This window comes from Stigmatopora argus, chromosome 3 (genome assembly GCF_051989625.1).
Source record: "Stigmatopora argus isolate UIUO_Sarg chromosome 3, RoL_Sarg_1.0, whole genome shotgun sequence".
Taxonomy (NCBI): Eukaryota; Metazoa; Chordata; class Actinopteri; order Syngnathiformes; family Syngnathidae; genus Stigmatopora; species Stigmatopora argus.
In genome coordinates this window covers 17,570,754-17,596,666 of record NC_135389.1, presented here as the reverse complement: position 1 = coordinate 17,596,666, position 25,913 = coordinate 17,570,754, and the positions used below count along the sequence as shown (strand labels likewise).

Below are 25,913 nucleotides of genomic sequence, written 5' to 3'. Positions count from 1 at the left end.
TTGATTGGTGGAAGAGTGGCGTAAGCTAGGAGAACAGGTTCGCTGGTTGTCTGCTCGTGACAGCGCTAGGCGACCGATCATTTTAATTGTGTGTTTTTCAATGCACTATTTGAAACAAAACAAAAAAAGGGTTTGGAGGAATACGTATTCTTTTGTGTTGTTATTTTTGTACTTATATATGTTGGATACAAGAAGTTTTGTTTTTGTAAAATGTATTTGGTCAATAATATATTTTTGATTAAAAAAAGAAAATGCGAATGTTGATGTTAGCTTTGCATTAGCTTTAAAACTAAAATTTTAATGAAGAACTAAAAAAATGTTCAAAAGTAAATAGAGTATTTTTCTTTCCCTATTGGTACTTATTTTTTTCCAATAAATAACAAAAAGGAAAAAAGTTCTTTTTAAAAACATGTATTTTTAAAACAAAAACAAAACGAGTCATTTAAAAAAATGGATTAATTTAATGGAAAAAAATCTATTTTTTAGATTCATATATGTTTATTTGTCGATTTAATTTTGTTTTGATGGTTTATGTTTCACTTTATCGCTGTCAATGGCAGCATTGGTTCAGTAACCAATAGTCTCCTGCAGATGTCGCTGTGGAATTCACCACGGTAAACAGCAGTCGTAGAGGAAGAAGCGCTTTCATAATAAGACGTCACATCCGCTGACCGCAGCCGAAGGTAATTTTCATTCAGATTACTTTTTTAATGTACAAATGTTGTTATTATTATACAATGATGAACAATGAAACCAAAATTCACTTTGTAAATTGCAATACGTTTGTTTCGCTCATTTTGTATTGAAAAAAGATCGTTGCAGCACGTGCTAGCAAGCTAACCGTGTAGAAATGATGTGCTACAGTACGTAGTCCATAATTTCTATACAAGTTACGGTTTATTTTAGTTTTATTTTCCTGCAAAACCTGCACTTAACGGTTGTTTTGTGCGGTAACTATTTTTGCGTGGCAGTAAAGACTTGACATGAAAATAGTCATTAAAATATTTTGTAATTATTAAAAGTATGAATTAATCAATTTGTACAATACAGATTTAAATAAATGAAAATAAAATGAAGTTTTATCAATTAAAATACCTTTTCGTCTTTATTTATTTATTTAAATAAATACAAAAATAGTAAATAAAATGCTTACTATTTTTCTTTTTTTAATGAATAATAAATACAATTTAAAGACAAGCATACTTTTGCCTTCTTTTTCCCCAAAACAAACAATATAGTATTCACTTCAAAAAATACATTACAATTGAACATCTAAATACAAACAGACTAATTGGATGTGCAGCAGGACAACATTGAAAAGCAATGACCTTTCCTTCAGGGAGCGTCAATGTTGCGCCTCCTCGCCACCTCCACGTACCTCGCCCCGCGGCGCACGACCTCGCTGGCGGGCCGCCTCGGGGCGTGCGCGACGACGACGACTACGACGACCCCCTGTGAGAACCCGGAAACGGTGGACGTTCTCTACCGACTCTCCGTGGACCTCCAAAAAGTGAGAAAGCTCAAAGGCTGGGTCCTCCGCCAGAAGCCGGCCTACGCCGAGGAGGCGGCGCGGCTCCTGGCGGACCTGGGCGCCTCGGGACCCGCGGTCTCCCGCATCCTGACTGGTCACCCCGAAGCCGTGCTGTGCCACCCGCGACAGACGCTGGAGCAGAAAACCCTCTGGATGTCGGTCTGCCGCCACGAGAAAGAACTGGTCGGCGTCATCGAGAGGTTCCCGGCGTCCTTTTTCACTTCGTGCGGTCACCACGACAACCAGCGCGAGAACATCGCCTACTTCCGAAGCCTGAATCTCAACAAGAGGATGATCGCCAAGCTCATGGCCGGGGCTCCTCAGAACTTCGGCCGTCCCGTGGAGGAGAACCGGGAGGTGGTCCACGGTCTTTGCGAGACCTTCCTGGAGCTGGGAGGAGACCAGGCCAACGCTAAGGTCTGGCTTCAGAAAGTCCTCAACCAGAACCCTTTCATACTCCTCAAAGCTCCCCGAGTCCTGAAGGAGAACGTGAGCTTCCTCCGCCGACTGGGCTTCCAGAGGGCGGAGCTTCTGCTCCTCCTTTCCAAGCTCAAAGCTTTCGCCGCCGAGCTCCACCCGGAAGAGGTGCGACGCGCCCTGGCTTACTCGCGGGACACTCTGGGCTGCTCGGAGGCGGAGCTCCGAGGAATGGTCCTCCTCTGCCCAGCGCTGCTCTACTTCAGCCGGGACGTTCTGACCGAGCGCTTCCGGGGGCTCCTGGACGCCGGCGTGAGCGCGCGGCAGATCGCGCGGACGCCCGCAGTCTTGGAGCTGACCCCGCCGATCGTCCAGTATCGGATTCAGTGCCTGAAGGGGCGGGGCTTGGACCTCAGCGCCGCCGACTTGGACGTTCTGAGCGGTACGAAGAAGGACTTTGAGGCCAACTTTGGGAAATTGCGGCCACGGGGGGAGAGGCCGCTTTTCAACCCGGTGGCGCCCCTGCCGGACCACTGACGTGGTTTGCCACACAAACACCAGAGGGGATTTGACGATGGGGTCAAAGGTTGCAACAATTGACTTTTCTTGATTGGGGTTTTATTGCCTTTTTTGTCGCTGGACATTTGCTTGCGATTCATGAAAATATCGCACACTACACACTGCATATCTATTTTTTTTTGCAATATACCTCAATATTAGTTTTTTGCTTGATTCCGATCCTTATAAAAATGATGTGATCGGATATGGGACATCTCTAGTTAATTTATATTTTTCGAAGATAATTTAACAACAAATAAAGGATTGTGACATTTTCCTACAGGAAACAGGTGTGCTTTTTTTCCCACTTCAAATGGATTGGATGTCCATCGCCGTCAATGGCAGACAATAAGCTGAATACACAGAATAGTCCAGTAGGGAATAATACTGAGTAACATAATACAAAATGGGCATCTATATATTTTATCTTTCAGTTAGTAATTTGGTCTGATTAGAATATAAATCTTTATAGGTTTAATGAAGAGTACTTCGTTTCCCTCTAGTGGGAATGGCACGCAACTACAACTTTAGTCTTAAAATGAAATGCTGCAAGAAAACTGTTCAACTCTCTCTATATATGTAGCCATTTATTTTAATACAGAAAGTGTAGTGTTGCTTTTTTGCATGTCTTTCCGGTCATTTTTTCTTCTTGAATACTTGGAATTCATATTTAATGCCGTTTTCTTCCTGGATTCCGCTTGGAACACCTGCAAATCTGATTTAAAAACAAAAAACAATTTTACAATTAATTATAGATATTGTACTTTATTTCGTATTTTTTGTTTAAAAAATATTTTTGATTTTCGAATTTTCTTCCACCTTTTTATGACAAAAAAAATCAAATTTTTCCCTCTATTGTTTTTATTTAATTGTCTTCACCTGCCATTTTTATCTTTAAAACTTTACTTATTTGACTGATAACATATGAACATCTGTTTAAAAAAAATGTCATTCATGAAAATGAATTTATCGCCCAGGCCTAATTTTGTCTGATTATTATGACTTCCACTCACCTGTCCTGTTTTTGGAAGACTTTTGTGTCCATTTCGGGGAAGAAGACGTCACAGTCAAATTCAGCCATGATATCCGTCAGAAAAACCAAATCGCACCACGGATGCTCCAGTGCATCCTATTAAATTCCAAAATAAAAGCAAAATTGGAATCAATATATGTCGCCTATGGAGAAGAAGACAAGTGCGGGTCGGTTCTCGACCTTGTAGACCCGAGAGCCCCCGACGACCCAAATAGTCTCGATCAAGTCGGCGAGCGGGTGCCGGGCGGCCAAAAGCACGGCGCTGTCCAAGTCGGAGCACAGGAAGTGAGCAAAATCTGGAACCGTCCTGCCAAAAGTCCGTCGACGCTCTCGTCAAATCAACCCGCTTTGCGAGCGCTACCGTATTTTCCGGACTATAAAGCCACGCCTGTCTATCAATATAAATGTGGTTCAATCAGTGCATGTATGTTTTTGAAGTTTTACTTACTGCAGCGTTTCACTTAGTACGGCGTTCAAAACGTTAGCGATGGGGAATGGGGTTGGAGGATTGGACAACCAGGTCAATTTGCCCCACACCAACAAATTGAACCTTCCTGTAAAAAATAAAATAAAATTATTTTGCACGTTTTGTCTGCCATTGAAGGTGGGAGACGTCCAATCCACTTGAGCTTAAATGTTTTGCCCCAAAATTGTCAGGAAGTGGTCCAATGATCAACAGGAAGTCAACTGTAAATGACCCAAAATCAATAGGAAGTGGCCTAATGATCAACAGGAAGTCACCTCCAAATGCCCCAAAACGGACAGGAAGGGTCCCAATGATCAACAGGAAGTCAACTGTAAACAACCCAAAATTGACAGGAAGTGGCCCAATGATCAACAGGAAGTCACCTCTAAATGCCCCCAAAAAACAGTATCTTTTGCAATATCAACCTTGAGTTGAAAATGTGTGTATTTGTTGACAAGATGGTCAATCATTTAGGCAAGAAGTTTCTTGGAAATGTCAAACTTTTACAAATGGCTAGCCATTAAACAGGTTGCACTCTTCATCCTTAAAGTGGCTATTACCTGGTTTGGTGACCCGTGTAACATGACGGAGAAAGTACTGGAACTCACACCTGCGCGTTTGAAATACAAAAAACAAAAACAAAATTTAGTCAAACTAGTACAACGTGGGATTGTCTTTTGACAACTTTGTTGTCCTTTGGGAATGAACCAATGTTTATGAGCCTTTTAAAGTAAAAGTGGCAATATGTTGTCTGAATGGGTTAGCCAACTCGTGACAATGCCTCCAGTTGTTTTTAATTAAAGAATTCTTGCTAGTTTTCTCGTCCGCGTGCACATTTGCCAGTGGCCCGATTACCCAATATTTTTTTTCATCCCGAGTACTCTTATGAGTGTGTAGATTAGCTAAAAAAGGTACTCGAGTAAATGTAGCGTTAATTGAACACTATAATATTACTCGAGTATACATAGACAGTACATATACAAGTCCAAAAGTATTTAGTCAAAGGATACTCGAGTAATGAGTAGCCATGACTTATTACTTGAGTATTATTAGATTCATTTTTTTAACAATTGTACAGTATATGTCATTTCTAGTAACTTTTATTTTAGTGCTGTATTAGAACCCCCCCAAAATGTTATCAATGTCGATGAGAAAAATATACAGAAGAATTAATAAATGAATCCCAATAAAATGGACGTCAGTTTAATGGGTGATTTTTGGTGAGACGTTCAAGAAAATACGATATATAATTACTGTCAAGAAAATAGGATATACAATTACTGTCAAGAACAAATAATCCTATTGGATAGTTTCAGAACGGGAGACTACTGGTTTATAAAGGGGGAAAAAAGGATAAAAAGTGTGACTTACGGTAGATTCCAGGGCAGAGTTCCGTTTTTACCGATTCCTCCGCCTTTGCACGCCGCCGCGATGAGGCGAACCGGTTTTTCCGACACTTCCCAGCGATCTTGCATCTTGGTTGGTGGCCAGTAAGAAAACTGCGCAAAGTTGCCCGACCAGGCGAGTAGGGGTGGAGGGGGGCGTGTAAAAAAAGGGCAACGTTCTGTTTTATTTAATGATTGATGCTTTTACTCAGAAAATGAAAAGGAATTTTCATTAATTGAATGAAAAGTCAATCTTCATGCAATGAAGTAAACATTTATTTTGCTTTGATTGTCTTTATTTTTATATTCGCCTGCAATGTATTATATTAGAGACCACCCAATGGAAATCTAATCCAAATTTAACTGATACGATGCAATAAACTACGATAAACAAGGTCAGTAATATACTTAATTATGACTTAAATAGCTTTTATCGTACCATGTTTTGCCTCTGGGGGTCACTGTTGCTCCGCCTTGTATTACTGGAAATCTTCCTATAATCAAACTAGGAAAAAAGGACAGTGATCAATACTACGATTTATGAATATCTTATCCCCCAAAATTTATTTCCATTCCCGATACATTTTTTTCAATTGAAGACATTTTTCTGGAAGGCTTTAAAATTATATGATGAGGAATGACTAAAAAAAAACATTAAAATATGTGTATCAAAATGTTCCATCGTTTTTTTTATCCTATTAGGAAAATTAGTTGATTATTCAGCCTATTTAACCAACCCTGACGGCTATAGACGTCCAATTTTGAATAGTGGATTGGACGTCTGTCGCCGTCAATGGCGTTGAAACCTGATCCCGGCAAGATGACCTTGAGGGAAGATTACCTCCTCGCACAGACACGATGATACATTACACCTGTCCTGTAATCTATTATTAATGCTTTTGAGTCACGTTACGGTAGCTTTGGGCCAAGGTTTTCGTGATGGATTTAAATCATTTACAATTCATAAAATCTCCTTATAGTCATATTCATGTATGCATAGAAGCGCTTTTCAATGGTCTTGCAAGACGGCGCTGAAATGTCATCATCGGGAGTACGAAGAAGTAATGTAACGCAATCTGTACTTTTCCACAAGTAGTTTTCAACTAGTATTGGTTGCCCTACCCAAGATGGCCGCCAGCGACGCACGGCACCGTTAAAAATGGAACACTTGGCGACTTCAAGTTTATCACTAACAGACAGCCAATTCATTTGAAGCGAGAGCGTGGCAGCGAACCAACGCTCGTTTATTCGCTGCCAACCCTCCCACTTCAAACCGATTGGACGTCTAGCACCCTTACTGGCAGCCCTTGAGATCAAATCAAAATAGTGTTCATTTTTCTGGCCAAGATGCACACTAACATCAACAGGTGGACGTCCCATTCATTTGAAGTGGTGGTCTGGCTGCGTATGGAAAAAGAATTGGACCTCGAGTGCCGTCAATGGCAGCCGACGAGTTTCAAAATCTAAAATGCGCTCTCCCTCTGGCCAAGCTGCACAATCCCACCATCGGGTTTGTCATAGGTGGACGTCCAATCCAATTTAAGCCGGGGATTGGCAGCGGATGAACAAATATTGGACGTCTAGCAGCGTCAATGGCAGCCAGCCAATCCATGTGACCTCCCACTTGAAATGGATCGGACGTCTTATCACCTTTCACAGCTGGCAATGATATAAGCGCAGCCTGACTGGGCCACGACCGCACTTACGAGCATGCAGTCTTCTCTCGTGAAAAAATGTTTATTCATGCTTTATTTATTTATTTATTTTGTCGGTACGGCAAAGCAAAAATCGGCATGGTCGCGAGCCTCACGGCAACGTTGTTTACGTGAGCTTTTCATTAATTAGCCTCTCGACGCGTCTCACGATTGACTTTTGATGGCGTCGGAGGCTTGGACCAATAGGAGGCCGTCAACGCTCTCAGCTCGCGCGCCCATTGGCACATCTATCCGGAGGCGAAGGCCCCGCCCCCTGCGTCGCTCTGGCGCTTTCAACTTTCGCCTGCGTCTCGGCTCTGCTCGACTCGGCTCGACTCGGCTCAACTCGGCTCAACTCGACTCGACTCGGCTCGTCTCGGCCGTCGAACGTCGGCGAAAATCCCGCACTTTAACGCTCGCTATGAAGCGCCACCATGGCGAGGAGTAGCGTCAAGTCTGCAGCGGCGAGGACCCTGGAGGATTTGACGCTGGACTCGGGTTATGGTGGAGCCGCCGACTCGTTCCGGTCTTCCAGCGCGTCGCTGTGCTGCTCGGAGGCGCATGGGGGGAACTGCTGGCAACTGACCGACTCCATGCACAGTCGAAACAACAGCTTGGACACCGTCAACACGGTCCTGGCCGAAGACGCCGAGGGCGCCGAGTGCGGCGGCCGCTGCGCCAAGCTACCGGAGATCGAGGACGTGCCGTGGAGCCTGGCGGAAGTGGCCGGAGTCCTGGAACTCGTGGCCGAGGGAGGCGGAGCGGGAGCGGGAGCCGGAGGGGAAGCCGTGGCCGGAACGGGAGCCGGAGGGGGAGCCGTAGCCGGAGCGGGATCCGGAGCCGGAGCCGGAGCCGGAACATCGGCCGGAGCCAGCTCGCTACCCTCTCCTCTGCCTCCGCCTCCGCCGTTGCAGGACGTCCTGCTCCGGCTATCGGCGCTGGTCGCCCGGGCCCTGCTGAGGGTGGCTCGCGAGGCGCAACGCTTGAGTTTGCGCTACGCCAAATGCACCAAGTACGAGATCCAGAGCGCCATCAGGATGGTCCTCTCCCGCCTGGTGTCCGCCAACTGCATCGGGGCGGCCCTGGGCGCCTCGTCGCTCTACAACATGAGCACGGACGACGACAAGTTCGGACGGGGAAAGTCCGTCCGCTGCGGACTCCTCTTCAACGTGGGCCGATTCTTCAGGTGGATGGTGGACGCCAGGATCGCCGTGCGGATCCACGAGCAGGCGGCCATCTACCTGGCGGCGTGCATGGAGAGCCTTTTCCGACAGATTTACGCCCGAGCCATCCGGGCGATCGTCCTGGACCGAGACCGGGACCGAGACCGGGATGGAGCTCCCCACAAGTTGAGCGCGGAGAGCCTGGAACAGGCCGTCGCCGCGGACGCTGAGCTCTGGGGGTCACTGCAGACCTGGCAGCACCTCATCTGTGGCAAGAACGCCAGCGGTGAGTCAATTTCGAGTACTTTCGACGGCCCTAGACGTCCAATCGCGAGCAATCACAGTGTCCCAGAGGTTGTGGTAGACAGCCACTCGTTTTCAATGGATTGGGAACCTCATAGTTGCTGTTATTTTTATTTCTTATTTTAGCTCCGGAGACCAGTTCCGACTGCGGAACTGGCCCGTGCCGATACTCGACCGATAACCCGTTCATTCACCCCCCCATTTTCATTCTTATTAATTAATCTCAGCCAGTTGCATTCATTATTTCACACACCACTCATCAGTTTTCCAAGTAACAAAAGGCCACTGCAAAAAACAGTGATCTCACAGTACGGTACACCGATGTAATCTACTGATTACATCAGGAGTGAGCAATTAATTCCACAAAGGGCCGCAGTGGGTGCAGGTTTTGGTTCCAACGCATAAGAGGAAACCTTTCCACCAATCTGGTATCTTAGAAGTGCAATCAGTGGATTGCAGTCAGGTGCTTCTTGTTTTCTACAGAAATCTCATTGGTTAAACTGTCTGTGTTGGATTGGTTGGAACAAAAACCTGCACCCACACCCTTGAGGACCGGGTTGCCCACCCCTGGTATTGCATTATAGTAATTTGCATTATTTTTACTGGGCGACCCAGTGGAGGAGTGGTTTTCACGTCCGCCTCACAGTTCTGAGATCGAGGGTTCGGTCCTCACCATGTGGAGTTTGGATGTTCTAGCCCGAGCCTGCGTGAGTTTTTTTCGGGTACGCCGCTTTTCTCCCTCGTCCCAAAAAGATGCATGCTAGGCTATCGGTATGCTAAATTGTTCCTAGTGATGAGTGATTGGTTATTTGTCTCTTGTGGCCTGTAATTGGCGGACGACCGATTCAGGGCGTCCCCAACATGTAGAAAATTAAAACGTTCAACATCTTAATTTTTTTTAAATGAAAATTGCTTTAAAAAACCAATGCTTGATTATTATTTATTTATTTTTTATTTGCGTAGTTTTGATACAAAACGACTTTTTCGCAGTTCGATAAAAAGTGGCGTAGTAAACTACAGACGATTCGTAGTATTTGGCAGTTCGCCACCATTTTACGATACCGCAATATTAATATTTTTTTCTTCCCACATTATTTTTTTGCCACCATTTTACGATACCGCGTTAATAATATTTTTTTTCCCACATAATTTTTTCCCCACCATTTTACGATACCGCAATAATATTAATATATTTTTTTCTTTCCACATTCTTTTTTCGCCACCATTTTACAATACTGCGATAATATTAATATATATTTTTCTTTCCACATTATTTTTTCGCCACCATTTTACAATACCGCAATAATATTAATATATTTTTTTCTTCCCACATTATTTTTTCGCCACCATTATACAATACCGCGATAATATGAATAATATTTTTTTCTTCCCACATTATTTTTTCGCCACCATTTTACAATACCGTAATAATATTAATAATATTTTTTTCTTCCCACATTATTTTTTCGACACCATTTTACGATACCGCTATAATATTGATATATTTTTTTCTTACCACATTATTTTTTCGCCACCACTTTACAATATTGCAATATTAATATTTTTTTCTTCCCACATAATTTTTTTTCAAGCCTAATTTGGCATTACAAAGGACCTTTGAAGGATTTACGCAGCTGGCAGCGAGGCGGTCCGCCTACAACACGACAACAAGGTTTAATGACGGCTCGAAAAAAAGAAAAAGGAAAAAAAAATCCAAAAAATCACACAACACGCCAGTGTTCCTGCCGTCATGACGTCAGCTTTCCAGAGATTTTTTCTTTCTCCTGCAAAATGAAACACTCGCCACACCTCTTGTACTTTAGCACGCCAAACACACACTGTGACTTACTTTCTTTTAACAATAACGTCATACAGTGCAGGGATTGGTCATTTCACGCTTGGAAAAATGCAGCATAAGGGCTTCATTGGCGATTCTTTTTGGCCGCTAATCGGCTCGTTTAGTTTTTAAGTTACGTATTTACTCTTACGGGAAAAAAAAATTGGAGCGGCAAAGGTGTTTCGGAAAAAGAATTTATGCCCCAATTTAATGGAAATATGTATCGTTTTTTAAAAGAAAAATGATTCATTTTCCCTTCCGTTTACACACACGAGGTTCGCGGGGGTGCCGGAGTTTAAGTTACGTATTTACTGTTACGGGAAAAAAAAATTGGAGTGGCAAAGGTGTTTCGGAAAAAGAATTTATGCTCCAATTTAGACTCCAATTTAATGGAAATATGTATCGTTTTTTGATGAAAAATGATTCATTTTCCCTTCCATTTATACACACGAGGTTCGCGGGGGTGCTGGACTCTATCCAAGACACAGGTCATAGGGGGGGCTGGTTCTACATCTGGGTCATTTATTGATTTTGCAGCAAACTCATTTTCCTCCCTGTTGATTTTGGGTCGCTTCCTCTTGATTTTGCGGCAAATCCGTGCTTCTTCCTGTTGATTTTTGCGCTGCGTTCTGTAGAGTTTGGCTCATTTCCTGTTGATTTTTAAAAAAAATTGGGTAAATCTGTGTCCCTTTTGGATTTTGGGTCAATTGATTTTGCAGAGTTAGGGTTTTCCTGTCGATTTTGGGTCACATTCGATTGATTTTGTGGCAATCCCATGTCCCTTCCTGTTGATTTCGGGTCATTTCCTGCCAGTTTTGGGGCATTCTCACGTCACTCGCTAGTTTTTGTCATCGGCAAATGTCCCTCCCCTCCTTCAATGCGGGGCGGCAAACGTTAAGCATGTCCATTTGAAGCATCTGAGATCATGTGTCCGCAAGCCCTTGCCATAATAGCTGCAAATTAGCGCAACATTAGCGCCGGGCTACAACGGCGATGCATTGTTAAGCTCCACCAGGCGTTAGCGTTCAAATGAATAATACGTGGTAATTCCGCCAGTTGGGAAGACGGTGGCTTAAGGCGCCGGGTGTCACTCATGTCCGGATGACCCGCTTTGACACGCTGCAGCATTATCTGCCACTCGCCGCGTTCCAGTGGGGCCTTCAAGTCAGAATGAAGGGGGAAAGTGCAAATGGAAGCACATTTCCATACTGGACTCTGCTCTACTGCTAACGTGCACTCTAGGGACCGGGGGCGGTTTGTTCTTTCCTTTTTCACTATGGTGGGTTTTTTTCAGGGTTCGTGTGCATTTTTTTTTTCACTTTTTGGGGCAGGGATCTACTTGCTTAAATGATAAAAAGCCCACATTATTTTTTTTATTTTTATTTGTCAGTGAGGTCAAAAGGAATTTTGCCATAACTCATGAAAGGTTAAAAGAAATATCATTTTACGTGCTGTGAAGAGGAGACTTAAATCTGGGGTCATGAGGTTAAAGGTCACAGAGGTCATGAAAGGATTTTCTACCGGATGTCTGCTCTCGGTGTGCAGTTTTTCTGGTTAGATTAGATAACTTTATTCATCTTGTATTCAGGAAATTTCATTGTCAGAGTAGCAAGAGGGTGAGAATACAGACACAGAAAAATACATTTTAGACATAAATAAGTTAATAAATAAATAAGCGTTTTGCTGAAAAAAAGAAAGAAAAAAAATATATACATACACATAGATGTACATAAGTTATTTGCTGGGGAGAGGTGATAATGATTTGGGTGGGTGAGGTCAAAGGTCAAAGGTCACAGAGGTCATGGAAAGGTTTGGGCGGAAAAGTGCTTCATCCATCTTCCTTATCCAAAGGACATAATTTGGCTAGCAGGTGATGCAATGGGGTCATGAGGTCAAAGACCGCAGAGGTCATCAAAGGAATTTCTGGCTTTCATCCACTCTCATAGCGCTTCGCTAGTCTTTCTAGTCGAGAGGAGATATTTGCCATACATTTGTGTACTTTGGTCAAATTCACGGCGCAACTTTCCAAACGAGCTTTTCTAAAAGTTAGCTAAACTGTTTTCCCAAGTTAATTTTAGGCTTGCGTGGCGTCCTCGTTGAGGCGGAAAGGCAACATTATACTTAAAATGCTTACCGCCCAACGCTTTTATGTCTGTTGTCACCTGCTCCACGAGTTTGACAACGGCCCATCTAGCATATGTCGCGCCTCCTACGCGCTCTCATTTACATCAAGATGTCAGGGGCTCCTCTGACTCACTTAGTGGCAGGTGGGTGTCGGGTTTCCCTTCTATGGAGCGCAACAGGAAAACAACTCCGCACGCTAAAATATGTCTTTTTGGCGTCCACCGGGCTCGGTAAAACCACCATCGTTTCGTCGCCGACAGTCAAAGTCCATCAACTTCTGGTTGGCGTCACCTAAAAAATAAGGGCGGTGATCCAACAAAGTGGGTTGCTTCACGTTACTTTCCGAGTTCTGGGTTTTATGGCTTATTCTTACATTCGGGGTTGTTTGGTTTGACTTTGGCGGCGTAAGGTCTGTATCCACACAAAGCTACTTTTGACATATTAGAAGAATTAAAGTCAGATTAAATAAATAAATAGAGATTAAAGTCACATCGGCAGAAAAAAGGCGTCGAAGGACGAAGAAGGTTCAAGTCGTGACGTGAGTTATTGTTACGTTACGTCAAGGGTGTCAGACTCGGGTTGGTTCGCGGGCTGCGCTAACCTCAACTTGATTTCATGTGGGCCGGACCATTTTAGATATAATATTTCGATTTTTTTTATATAAATGGATTAAAAGTAAATGCATTTCTTTATACGTTATTTTATTTTGAATTCCCTTTATTAAATGATTAAAAACTACAAATGCAACGTGGCACATATTTTCAGACACACATAGGGCACACGTAAAAGTCTAACATGTACTACAAAGTGGATGGCTGTTGGCTCTTGCCGTCATCTGGCGGAGAAACACGGGTATTTCATTTATAACGGCCGTAGAGGGAGATATTTCAGCGGCGCAGGGGACATTTTCATATGCTTTATTTATTTTAAGACATTAATAAATCATTTCCTTATAATTTTCTCTCATTTTTGTATGTTTCTTCACATCTTTCCTACAAAATTGGGACACTTTGACCAATTTTAAAGGGGTCTAGTTCAAGGGTGTCATTAACGTCAACTCGATTTTATGTGGGCCGGACCATTTTAGATATAATATTTCGATTTTTTTAATGAATGGATTAAAAGAACTGGATTAAAAGCCCTGAATATTCAGTTTTTTATAGATCTAAAACAATGTTTATTTTAGATTTTTTAAAATCTATTTTTAGATTTGACAAAATGATTTTTGAACTAAAAACACAGAAACAATTGATTAAAAAATGACAATTATTGATTTAAAAGGGGGAAAATCAGGAAATGTAATATACATCTATACTCTTCATTTTAATTTGATCCTAAAACAGAAAGTCGGCACTCATGATTTACTTTCCCGGGCCACACAAAATGATGTGGCGGGCCAGATTTGGCCCCCGGGCCGCCACTTTGACACATATGCGTTACGTGAACCGGACGTTGCTAAATTTCACTTGACGACAAAGCGACATTTGGCGACGGGCGTTGCCGCTCACGGTCGCTCGCTCGTTGCGGAAATTCCGCTAGCTTGAAAAAAAAGGGCGCGAGCAGCTGCGGCTTTAATTCGTGCCTTTGAGCTGTTTTATTAGTCTGCGGCGGGCTTGAAAGTGAAGGTCTCCCTCGCTCCATTTCTAGTTCTTTTGTTCCCCATCCCATCCGTAGTTGGCTTGGTCGCCGCTTGACCAGACCGACAGACCGACAGACCAAAAGACAGACAGGCCGACATGTAATACTAGTACCACTCTGTACCAAGGGGTGGGCCAGTACTCATGAGTTCTAGCTGGGGGACATTCACGCATGAGCATAACAATATCATTGATGTGAGTGCTGGGTGTCACTACAGTTTAGCAATGACCCTTTTGTAGGGCAATTATTCAACTCATTGGCCGCTATCGCTGTTGCTAACACGTCCAATTCGTTTCGGCTGGAGGGGCCGGCTGCCCAATTGAAAAATTCCGGAAATCCAAGCGCACAAAATTGATGGTGGTCCGTAGGCGGAGTGGTTAGCGCGTCGGCCTCACGGTTCTGGGGTCGAGGGGTCGATCCCAGGTCGGTCCTCACTGAAGTGTGGGTTTCCTTCCAGATCCCCAAGTCGGGGGGACTTTATCCACGGTAACAACGCACTCGTAAACGAACAAACTAATTTAAATTAACTTGGATAAATATATACAGACACACTCAAACATACATTTAATGTAACTTTACACAAAACTGAATTCTAGTTTTGTCTTTTGTTACCTCACGTTGGCTATCGATGGACTGTTTGCTGTTGTATTGCCTTCAAAATATTCCGAAAATGATGCACACAAATGTCGTCACAATAGTATAACGCACGACCACTTGCCAACGAGAAATTGTCTTGAAAGAACGATCGCCGGAGATTCTTTCCTTAGAAAGAATAACAGGAAATGCAATAGCTGAGCTTCCCACGTATTGATTGTGGGTAATGAAGTTTTATTCTGAGAAAGGGTGCCATTGGCTATTGGTGTTGTGTGCACGGGTATACTTCATTACCCAGAAAGCCCTCTTTTTGCCCGCGCATGCACGTTGTGCGTTTCCTGGTCGAAACTCGTCTGAATAAATCGTTCAGTGCTCGTAGATATCGGTAATACACAAAAGAGATGCGGCAAAAAAAGACAGTGCGCTACAATGATAAACAGCCTCTCATATCATGGCCACCTGGCTTGGTCGCATCTCGAAATTTTAATCGTATCACAAGCGAATTAGTCGATCGAAATTTTCGTTGTACCACGAGCATGTTGTATGAGATGTAAGATTTAAATGTTTCACTATTTTGCACTATTTGCATGGTAAAAAGCTCATCAATTTCCATGAAAATAAAAGAATTGATTTATGTATTCATTTTCTCATCAGAGAAATAAACAAAGTGACCCAAAACGAACAGAAAGTGACCCAAAATGAACAGAAAGTGACCCAAAACGAACAGGGAGTGACCCAAAAATGATCAGGAAGTAAGACAACAACACCCTAAAATCAATAGCAATTGACCAAATGAATGCAAATTCCGCTACGTGGCCGCCCCGAACGTTCCTTCATCGGCTGCCGCCCTCCCGCTTCAAATGGATTGGACATCTAGCAGCAAGAAGTTACAAAATAGAATTTAGAAACCGAATAATCTAAAAATCCATTTTAGGTCATGTATTTTTATCATGATATAGCATTGTTTTGGCCTCTCCCTCCAAGACTAGCACGCCAAAAGAATTGAAGGTTAAATGAACAAAAAGACAAGCGACTTTCTGGAGTACTTATCGAACTTTATCGCTAAGCCTGATGGGAAAATGACTCCAGGGAAGGAACGACCCTGGTCGTCTTTTTTTCCTCCTCTTCTTCTTCTGTTTTTGTTTTTTTTTTCCTCCAAGAACAGCGTGTGTTTCCTCGACACACGACGACTAAGTCCACCACTCAGCTGCGGGCTATAAATACGGAGTGGAAATAAACAAGCGCTTCTTTTGGCACGCCGCTCCTCCTCTCCAATCATTTTGGACGCCCACCGGGAGACATAATTACCCTTGAAAAGAAAGACGTCTCACGCCGTCGCCTTCAATTTTTTTTTTTTTTACCGCTTCGGAAAGTAACGTTGCCCCGCTAATAAAGACGCAAACCATTTTCTTTGGGGTGGGCTGAACTCATCACCGGGTTTTTTGGACCATTTCTTTGACTTCTTTTTTGATGACTTTGAGATTGATATTTTAGCGGAAAATGTGCTTAGAAATGAAAATTTGGGGGATGAATGTAATGTCATTTTGGATTCAGGCAGAGACTTTTTTGGGACCCAATGGTCATCCTGCCGTGGAAAAAAACATTTGTTTTGTGTTTAATACTCATTTGAATGTTAGGAAATTGGTACTAGTGTTGGAGCAATTATTTTTTGGGGGTTTCCGATACCTGGTTGTATTGTATTGGCCAATTTCACGTTTAATTTTTTTTTTTTTTTTATCGCTTCATATTGAATTATTAACCACTCATTTGAATGTTAACTAATTGCTATTAGCGTTGCACCGATACCTTTAGCTTTGGTTTCGATGCCAACTCCGACATTTATATAGTATCGTCCAATCCCAATACTCTACTGATAACCAGTTTTTAAAATTTCAATATACATTTGTCTCTCGTTTAATACTAAAACCTAAGTACTTATTACCACTTTAGCACCGATACCATTTGTTTTGATTTCCGACACCGATTCCGACATCCTGTATTTATAATATTGACACGATTCCAATACTTTACTGATACCCTGTTTTTTAAGAAAACAGCTATGTCAAGCTAGCCCTTTAAAACGAAGCGCCCCATGTATTGACAAAAAAAACAACGAAAAGAAGACGAGGACTTGGACAGATTTGTCGATATCTGAATACTTTAACTTATATTTCGGCGAATATACATTACGTCAATAAAACAAAATCAAACTCAGTTTTGCCCCTGTTGCCCTTTTAAAAGATACACTAGCATGCATGCTATGTGCTAAGCTATATGCTATGCTGTGTGTCATGCTAGCCCTTTAAAACGAAGTGCCCCATGTATTGACAAAAAAACAAAACAGAAGATGAGGACTTGGACAGATTTGTAGATGTTTGAATACTTTGACTTATATTTCGGCAAATATACATTACGTCAATAAAAGAAAAACAAACTCAGTTTTGCTCCTGTTGGCCTTTCAAAATATACGCTAACATGCATGCTATATGCTATGCTGTGTGCCATGCTAGCCCCTTTAAAACATACGCTAGCATGCAAGCTATATGCTATGCTGTGTGTCATGCTAGCCCTTTAAAATGAAGCGCCACATGTATTGTTACTGTGGCACTACTACTATTGTTTTGGTATCCAATACTAGTCCCGACACCCAATACTGCAGTTTTTAGTATACTTTTACTCCCCCGAAAATGACATTTTCTATTCTTTTTAAGTCCCGGCTTTGGTTTACACGCCAGTAGAAACACACGCGCCGACAAGCTTGAAGGTCGGTGCCGTGAAAAGTGTCGGCGGAGTTAATGAGATTGCGCTCCGGTGGAAAAGAATCACGGGCGCTAGCAGATTTGCGCTTCTTTTCAACTGGCCGACCGGCAATTGTTTTCTTTCTTCCTTCCTCGTTCAATTGGGTGGCCGATTAAAAAGAGCGGACGGACGGACGGGGGAATTAGCCAAAGCAAAGGCGCTTATGTCGTTCAAGAAGTACAATGCGGGTGAGCTCAGGTGGTGAAGGGATTTCTCAAAATGGCTGCCGTGGTGATCAAAAGTCATCTATTGTTTCTATTTTTGGAATCCTGGAGTTCATGCCTGAATTTACATTCAACAAATTGACATCCAAATGCATTGGGGAACACTAAATTATTAGGAATGAATATTTACCGTATTTTTCGGAATATAAGTCGCACCAGCCAAGTGATAAAGAGGGAGGAAAAATATGTTGCATTATTGGTAGAGCCATTTTTTATTTGAGTGGAAATAAAGAACAAACATACGTTCAAGTATTAATAGTGAGAGGGAAAAAATTGCTAAATAGTTAGTAAATGTTAGCAAAACTGTTTTTTCAGATAGAGACTAAATAAATAAGGCTATGATTTTAAGATCACTTCCTTTGTATTTTGGGTCATGTCTTTTATATTTGGGATTGTTTTTTGTTGATTTTTGGGCATTTGTGGCTCACTTCCTGTCGATATTAGGTCACTTCCTCTTGGTACGGGGTTGTTGAATCAGACAGTACTGTCTTGCTAGCAAAGCTATAATTTTACGGTGCTAAAAGGTCGCCTCCTTTTCATTTTGCATCCATTTTTGTTTAATTTTGGCCATTTCTGGCTCACTTCCTGTCAATAATGGGGCTTTCTCGGGTCACTTCCTGTTGATATGGTGTTGTTGAATAAGACAGGACTTTCTTGCTAGCAAAGCTATAATTTGATGGTGCTAAAAGGTCACTTCCTTTTCATATTGGATCCATTTTTGTGGATTTGTGGCTTACTTCCTGTCGATGTTGGGGCTTTTTCGGGTCACTTCCTGTTGTTTGTTGAATCAGACAGGACTGTCTTGCATGGAAGGCAAGGATTTTAGGCTCATTTTCTTGGAATTTGGGTCACTTCTGTTACATTTGGGATGGATTCTTGTTGTTGAGAAATGAGAAAGGAAGCCCTTGCTCGCAAAAAGCGCGCTCCAACATTTGTGTTGAAATAGTGGCGCTCCAGCCGAGTGAGTTTGCGCAAACCCCGGTCTGCAGCTAGCATGTGGTACACATTACAACACCGGGAGGTGTGCGCTATACGGCTCCGTGACCATTTTTATGACTAACACATGCCTGCGCGCATCCAAAAGCGGCAGAGAAAAATGCTGCCAGAATCTCAAACGGGAAAAAAACAGCCAGTGCGAGAGTGTGCGAGTGAGTGAGCGGTCCAAAACAACCATCTCCTCTCGTTAAATACTATGGAATTTACATTTCTATTGTAATATATTACATGGAATGAATGGGTTTCAGTCAAAATGGATTGGACATCTATCGCTGTCAATGATGGCAGCCAATGAGTCCCTACTTAAAAAGAACAAACAATCTTTTTCTCCAATCACAAAATTGGCTCTCGTACAGGGGTGTCAAACTTGGGTTGGTTCGCGGGCTGCATTAACGTCAACGCCATTTCAACTGGGCCAAGCCATTTTAGATGTAATATTTAGATTTTTTTAAAATAAATGGATTAAAAGAACTGGATTAAAAGCCCTGAATATTCAGTTTTTTTATAGATCTCAAACAATGTTTATTTTAGATTTTTTTTATATATTTTTAGATTTTACAAAATGATTTTTGAACTAAAAACACAGAAAAAATGGATTAAAAAATTACAATTATTGATTTAAAAGGGGGAAAATCAGGAAATTTAATATACATCTATACTCTTCATTTTAATTTGATCCTAAAACAGAAAGTCGGCACTCATGATATACTTTTCCGGCCACACAAAATGAGGCAGCGTGCCAGATTTGGCCCCCAGGCCGCCACTTTGACACCTGTGCTCAAGGATATCTTGGATAGCCATATATAGATATATATTTTTTTAAAAGCTAAATGACTGCATATTATGCTCGCCCCAAATTGGACGTCAATCACTGTCAATGTCTGCCAATGAGTTAATACTTCATTTTAAGACTGATTTTTTAAAAATGTTTTTTTTGTAACCTATTTCCAATTATCTTAAAATGATGTGATTGGGCCCGATATCCAATCACATGATTGGATCTGAGGCATCGCTAATATATTCCCATGATTTTGTTCGAATTTTTGGGGGTAGAAATCAGATTGAAAAACAAGGTACGCTGTCGCAGTGTGACGCCGTCCATGTGTTTGGTTGGCGTGCACTCGCTCACGGGTGGAAAATGCTTCTTTCATAAGGTAGGGGGGGGGGGGGGGGGGGGGGGCTGGATCACTGGTCTTTTTTTTCTCCGTTTTTTTATTTCCTCGGGTTGGACTCCAAGACGTGGTGAACAAGGCAGGTGTTGAAATGATGTTTGCTTTTTTTGAACAACGCCTTTTTGTGTCAACTTTGGCTTGGAGGAGCAGAATTGGGTGGAAAAAAAAGAGAGAATTGAAAACTAAATGAGGAATAAGAGTCACCTTATTTGGAGGATCTGCCAAAAATATTGATGTATCTATCTATTTATCTATTTATGCTAATGTAGGGTAGCTTGCGACTAAAACTTTTCCTCTCTTTAACCAATGACAGCCTAGTATGCTGTTTTTATATGTATAGAAGAAATAATAATAATAATTAGCTATTATATTAACAGTTTTCGCAAAAGGTCAAAGGTCAAAATGACGCAATTCTCTTTCCGATGACCAAAAACCAGCGTTTTATTATTATTATTTGTATCCGGCAGGTGTAATTTGCTTCTTTGTTGTGACAAATAAAACAACAAAGTCCTATTTGGACTCGACCTTTGACCCCGACTCAATTTTGCGGCCATTCCGTGCCTGGCTCGGTGCCGTTTTCGTCGCCATCCGTTTGTTGCCGAATCTCCGGACAATTTAAGGCTTCCAGTCTTTACGAAATGACGCTTGATGAGTTGGTCGAATTTTGGGGGGGCTGTTAAAAGCTGGGTGAAAATGCAATTAGAAGCTTAATAAGCAGCTTTGCTTGACGATTGGTTCTGCTTATTCAGCCGGAATCGGGTCGGTGTCTGATTGCGGCAAAGCAAATTGTTTTCACGGCTTTCTTTTGTGGGGATTTGTATTGACGGCGGCGGGTTTTTGTCATTGCTGATGGTGGCTGATATTTGCCCGAGGCGGGCGGGCGGGAAAAAAAAGCGCAGAGTTGCGCATTCTGACAGCAATTCCACACAATTGGCCTTTGTCCGTCCGACACGTTGCCATTTTCCTTTTTTTTGGGAGGGGATTAGCTAAATAATAATAATGAAAAAGGAGAGAAATTAGTCGAGTTTGTTATTATTGCTCCCTGATAAGGTCCTCATTTGACCCGTCTCCTTCAGATTTTAGAATTGTTTTCCTTTTTTTCACCTTGTGTTTTTATTTTATTTTTTAATATTTTTTTCACGCTCTTTTTTTGGTTTTATTTCCAGTATAGTTTCTGTTTTTTTGCGCATTTTTTGTTTTTTTACAATTCAATTTCACTTTAATGAATCACTTTTGTTATTTTCTTTTTGTATTAAAAATGGTTCTATTATTTATATATATATATATATATATATATATATATATATATATATATATATCTATATATATATTGCAATTCCACTTTATAAAAAAAATTATCATCTTTGTATTTCCATTTTACTTTAGTTTTTTTCTTTTAGTTTTTTAAAACTCTGTGTTATTGTTTTTTTACCTTCTTGGCAGATATTTATGTCGCAGTTTCTTTTTGTATTAAAAATGGTTCCGTTTCGTCTTTTTGATATTTTGTTTTATTTTTCTGGATTTTTTTTGCAATTCCGCTTTATTAAAATAGCTTATCATCTTTGTATTACCATTTTACTCTTTTTTTTTTTCAAATGTATGTTATTGTTTTTTTTTTTACCTTCTTGTTAGGATATTTATTTCACACGTTTTTATATTTTTATTTTAAATAACTGTCATGTCTTTTAGATATATTTTTGAAATATTTATCAGGATATTTTTTTGCTATTTTGCCTTTTTTCGTCACAGTATCTCACTCATTGGTTGCGCTAGACGTCGCAGGGCGGCGACATACATAGCTGGTCGGCCATCTTGGGTGTGGCCATCTTGAAAAGTACCCGGTTTTTTTTCTTTGTACTCCCCGGCGGCCTCATTTTCGCGGCGGATCAGTAACGACGCCGGCGAGCGGTGTCGTTTATTAGAAAGAAATCAAGAAGGAAGAAAGGAATTCCAGGCCAAAGCGAAGCCAAGCTGATTAATTAAAGACACGGAGAAGCAAAGCGCAAGACGACAACATTTCATTAAGCTTACTTGGCAGAGCGCTGCTGGGACGTGGCCTGCTTTTCAGGAACGGACAGAAATGACTTTCTCCGCCTCACCATTATTATCTGGCTTCCTCCATCATAAAAATAAAATAGCAGGTGCAAATTCTTGGCTTGGGCGTGTTTGGGGAAATTAGATTTGAGTTATTGTCAGCGTTGGAGGCAATCACATTCCACGGTCGCTTCGTTGCTTTTAATGTGGAGTATTAGGGCCCACCAAAAAAAAGAAATTTTACCAGAATAAAGTGGCATGTTGTAAGGCCAGGAGGATCAAATTGGACCCCAAATCGGCAAAATTCAACAAGAGGCGATCCAAATTCGCCAGAAGTGACCCAAAATAGACAAATTCCAACAGGAAGTGACCTGGAAATGGCCCAAAACCAACAAGAAGTGACTATTCAATACGGAATCACCTAGAAAATCTTTGAAAACAAAAGGAAATGATCTCAAATGGGCCAAAAGTCACCCTAAATCAACAAAATCCAACAGGAAGTGACCTGGACATGGCCCAAATCCAACAGGAAGTGACTATTCAATATGGAATGACCTAGAAAATCTTTAAACACGAGAGGAAATGATCTCAAATGGACCAGAAGTGACCCAGAATCAACAAAATCCAACAGGAAGTGACCTGGAAATGGCCTAAACCTTAACATAAAGTACAATTCAATAGGAAATGACCTAAAATATTGTTTAACAAACAAAATAAAAGGAAATAAAAGGATAATAATATTCTCTTTTTTTTTGGAACTACAAACGCTCCAATCAGTCAGAACGGACGTGTCACGCTGTCAATGGCAGCCAATGTATTAAGAAGCTGGAAAAAAAAGTGTGCAATTTTTAGATCAACAATCTCTCTAAACGATTCAACGACCAAAACACTTGTCCATTCATTTGATAATGAAAGACTTACTATCTCCGCCCATTTCCAAATATTGACTCTCTTTCCGTTAAATTTAACACTGTGAGCACTCTGTGTCATTTATTTTTTTGACTTTCTAAGATGCCAGAATCCTTGTTTTGCTTTTTTTAAAAGCGGGTCAAGCAAACTCTTTGAACAGTCGCTCCTTTATCGCGTGGATACGACTACACCTCACGTTATTCACGCGGTATTTTTTCTCAAATGTTGGATTAGCCTAGCATAAGCCTAGCATTAGCCTGTCATAAGCCATATGCAATAAATGCATTTTCAAGGCCACTGTTTACTTATTTTTATTTTGGAATTGCTCCTTTTTCCTCCCCCAATGATATCGCATAGGGGCAAACAATGTATGAAATAATATATCTCCCGTGACATTTTGTCATGGTGACAGACGGCCTACGTGTGCAGGAAGGCACGCGACGCGCCGAGACCTCCGGCTGGGCGCCGCCATATTTGGGTGGCGGATTACGCGGGGTTTTTCCCCGGTTTGACGCGCTTTACCGCCCACCGCGCCGTCGCGGGAAAGCCAGAGTTTGAGATGCCGCCGAAGGGAAGAAAAAAAAGGAGCTTAGAGAGAAAGAGGCTGGAACGTTTTTAAAATTTGGACGGCGTGTATCCAAGGGTGATTCAGCCAAAAGCTATTTGTGGTCATGTTGATACCTATGGAGGATTTACGCTATGTCATATGTTTTGAGTCAAACCCAGCGTGCGTTTGGAAGATTTTAAAAGAGCTCCTCAACATAAAAATTACGATTTTTTTTCCCCATCATATGTAGAAATGTATGTACATGTGTAAATAGATAATGTATTTGAATTGAATGGGATGCCTTTATTGTCATTATACAAGTATAATGAGATTTGAAGCTTCACCACGAAGTGCACAAATAACAACAACAACAAACAGACAAATACATTATCAATAAATAAGTAATAAATCAGTACAGTTTCTAGAAATATATGTACATAGGTAAATGTGTATGTGCATATGTACTGAGTACATAGGTATAGTATGTGTATGTCTGTATATATATATGTGTATATATATGTCTATATATATGTATCTATGTGTGTATATGTGTGTATATATGTGTATATACACATATATATATACATATATATATATATATGTGTGTGTATATATATATAGATATATGTGTATATATATGTGTATATATATATGTGTGTATGTGTATATATATATATATGTGTGTGTATATATATATGTGTGTATATGTGTGTATATATGTATTTATGTATATGTATATATGTATTTATGTATATGTATATATGTATTTATGTATATGTATATATGTGTATATGTATATATGTATATATGTATATATGTATATATGTGTATATGTGTATATGTATATATGTGTATATGTGTGTATATATGTGTATATATGTGTATATATGTGTATATATGTGTATATATGTGTATATATGTGTATATATGTGTACATATGTGTACATATGTGTACATGTATATATATGTATATGTATATATGTGTACATATATGTATATGTATATTACAAATATGTAAATGTACGTGTACGTCTATGTATATATGTATGTGTGCGTGTATACATGTGTATGTATTTGTATAGAAATAAAAAATAATTTATATTCATATTATAGAGTGTAAAGTCTTTATATAAAACACCAAAAATAGTCATATGCGCTCTAAGGGATATTATTTAACAAATCAACTCTGCCACCCGACCCAGCCACTATGGATTGGACGCCTTGGGCCTTCAATGACAAACAAGGAGTGGAGATAAAAAGATGTAATAGAGCCCAAAACGTCTGTTGAAAGTCATCCGTGAATGAGTGTGTTGGGGCGTTTGAATTTTTTGACATTGTCTTTGTTTGTCATCACTTTTCACGTCAAGGGCTTCGTTTTTTTTTCTTCAGCAGAAAACAATGAATCATACTTTCCTCTCTCTCTTTGTGTAAAAAGGCCTTTTGGAATGACACAGCGCCATTTTCTTGCGGGCTATTTTCTCGGCCTATTATTTTGGATTCTGCACAATTGAGTTGTAAACCGTTAGTTTGCTTGTACTTGCGTGATTTTGGCTCACTTCCTGTTAACGCCGATGCATTTTTGGGCCACTTTCTGTCACCTTTTTAATGATTTTGGCGGGTTCCCAGGTCACTTGCTGTACATTTTGGCTCACTTCCGGTTAATTCCGGGTGACTTCGGAAAGAACGTAAAAAAAACGAGACGTGACGGTGAGTCCAAAAAAGGGAAAAAAAGCCGTCTCCACACGCACGAGCGCTTGATCATGCCACAATAGAGCAAAGGAGGCTCTAAAGCCACCCGAGGCGGACTTTACTTATGACGGGTGAGCGGCGCGCAACAAGGGCAAAAGCATTACGTAATGCTATCCAATCAGAGCTCCCCCCCTCGCCCGCGTGTCGTTGAGCCCGAGGCAGCCTCGCACTATTATTGCACTCTTTTTTTTCTCTCTCTCTACCACAAAAGCCAATAGGTCTGTATGCAGTCACCACCATTTTTTTTTTTTGCGTTTCCTACTGGCAATCAACAACCGAGTAAATCATTCGCTGCCAGATCTCCCACTTCAAATGGTTGGAACGTCAATGAAGCGATCCTGATTGGACGTCTATTATCTTCAATGGCAATGGTTGCTGAAAATAATTTGGGGGCATTTACAGCTCGCTAACTGTTGATGTTGAGTCACTTCCTGTCTATTTTGGGCCACTCTTTCATCACTTCCTGTTGATATCGGTTCATTTGGTGTTGATTTTCGGGCTATTTCCAGCTTGTTGATATTTTGCCACTTACTATTGGTTTGGGGCATTCTAGGGTCAACTTCCTGTCTATTTTGGGCCTCTCTTTAATCACTTCCTGTTTATATTGGTTCATTTGGTGTTTATTTTCAAGCTATTTCCAGCTTGTTGACATTGTGCCACTTACTATTGGTTTGGGGCATTCCAGGGTCACTTCCTGTCAATTTTGGGTTATTCCCAGGTCACTTCCTTTTTGTCTTGGG

At 41.2% G+C, this 25,913-nt stretch overlaps 3 protein-coding genes across 5 annotated transcripts in view; 2 read left to right on the top strand and 1 right to left on the bottom strand.

The window, feature by feature from the left end:
• The first annotated feature begins 560 nt into the window (after nt 1-560).
• Nucleotides 561-2,793, top strand: mterf2 (mitochondrial transcription termination factor 2). Its single transcript, XM_077596703.1, has 2 exons — nt 561-683; nt 1,340-2,793. The coding sequence occupies exon 2, from the start codon at nt 1,349-1,351 to the stop codon at nt 2,483-2,485; it is 1,137 nt and encodes a 378-aa protein (XP_077452829.1). The 5' UTR covers nt 561-683; nt 1,340-1,348; the 3' UTR covers nt 2,486-2,793.
• A 287-nt stretch (nt 2,794-3,080) lies between these two features.
• Nucleotides 3,081-8,912, bottom strand: LOC144071516 (dihydrofolate reductase). Of its 2 annotated transcripts, XM_077596705.1 has the most exons (7): nt 5,830-8,912; nt 5,377-5,504; nt 4,566-4,615; nt 3,988-4,093; nt 3,720-3,846; nt 3,520-3,635; nt 3,081-3,221 (listed from the first exon to the last, which is right to left on the bottom strand). In XM_077596705.1, the coding sequence occupies exons 1-7, from the start codon at nt 5,830-5,832 to the stop codon at nt 3,143-3,145; spliced, it is 609 nt and encodes a 202-aa protein (XP_077452831.1). In that variant the 5' UTR covers nt 5,833-8,912; the 3' UTR covers nt 3,081-3,142. The 2 variants fall into 2 exon arrangements, with proteins under 2 accessions (XP_077452831.1, XP_077452833.1); XM_077596707.1 differs by lacking the exon at nt 5,830-8,912 and having other exon boundaries at nt 5,377-5,514.
• btbd11b (BTB (POZ) domain containing 11b) overlaps nt 7,381-25,913 on the top strand; it is a 43,402-nt gene continuing 24,869 nt past the window's right edge. The window contains exon 1 of one of the 2 annotated variants that reach the window (XM_077596698.1): nt 7,381-8,533. In XM_077596698.1, coding sequence (XP_077452824.1) covers nt 7,519-8,533 — 1,015 coding nt within the window. In that variant the 5' untranslated portion in view covers nt 7,381-7,518. The remainder of the gene's footprint in view (nt 8,534-25,913) is intronic. The other variant, XM_077596699.1, reaches the window with a different exon arrangement.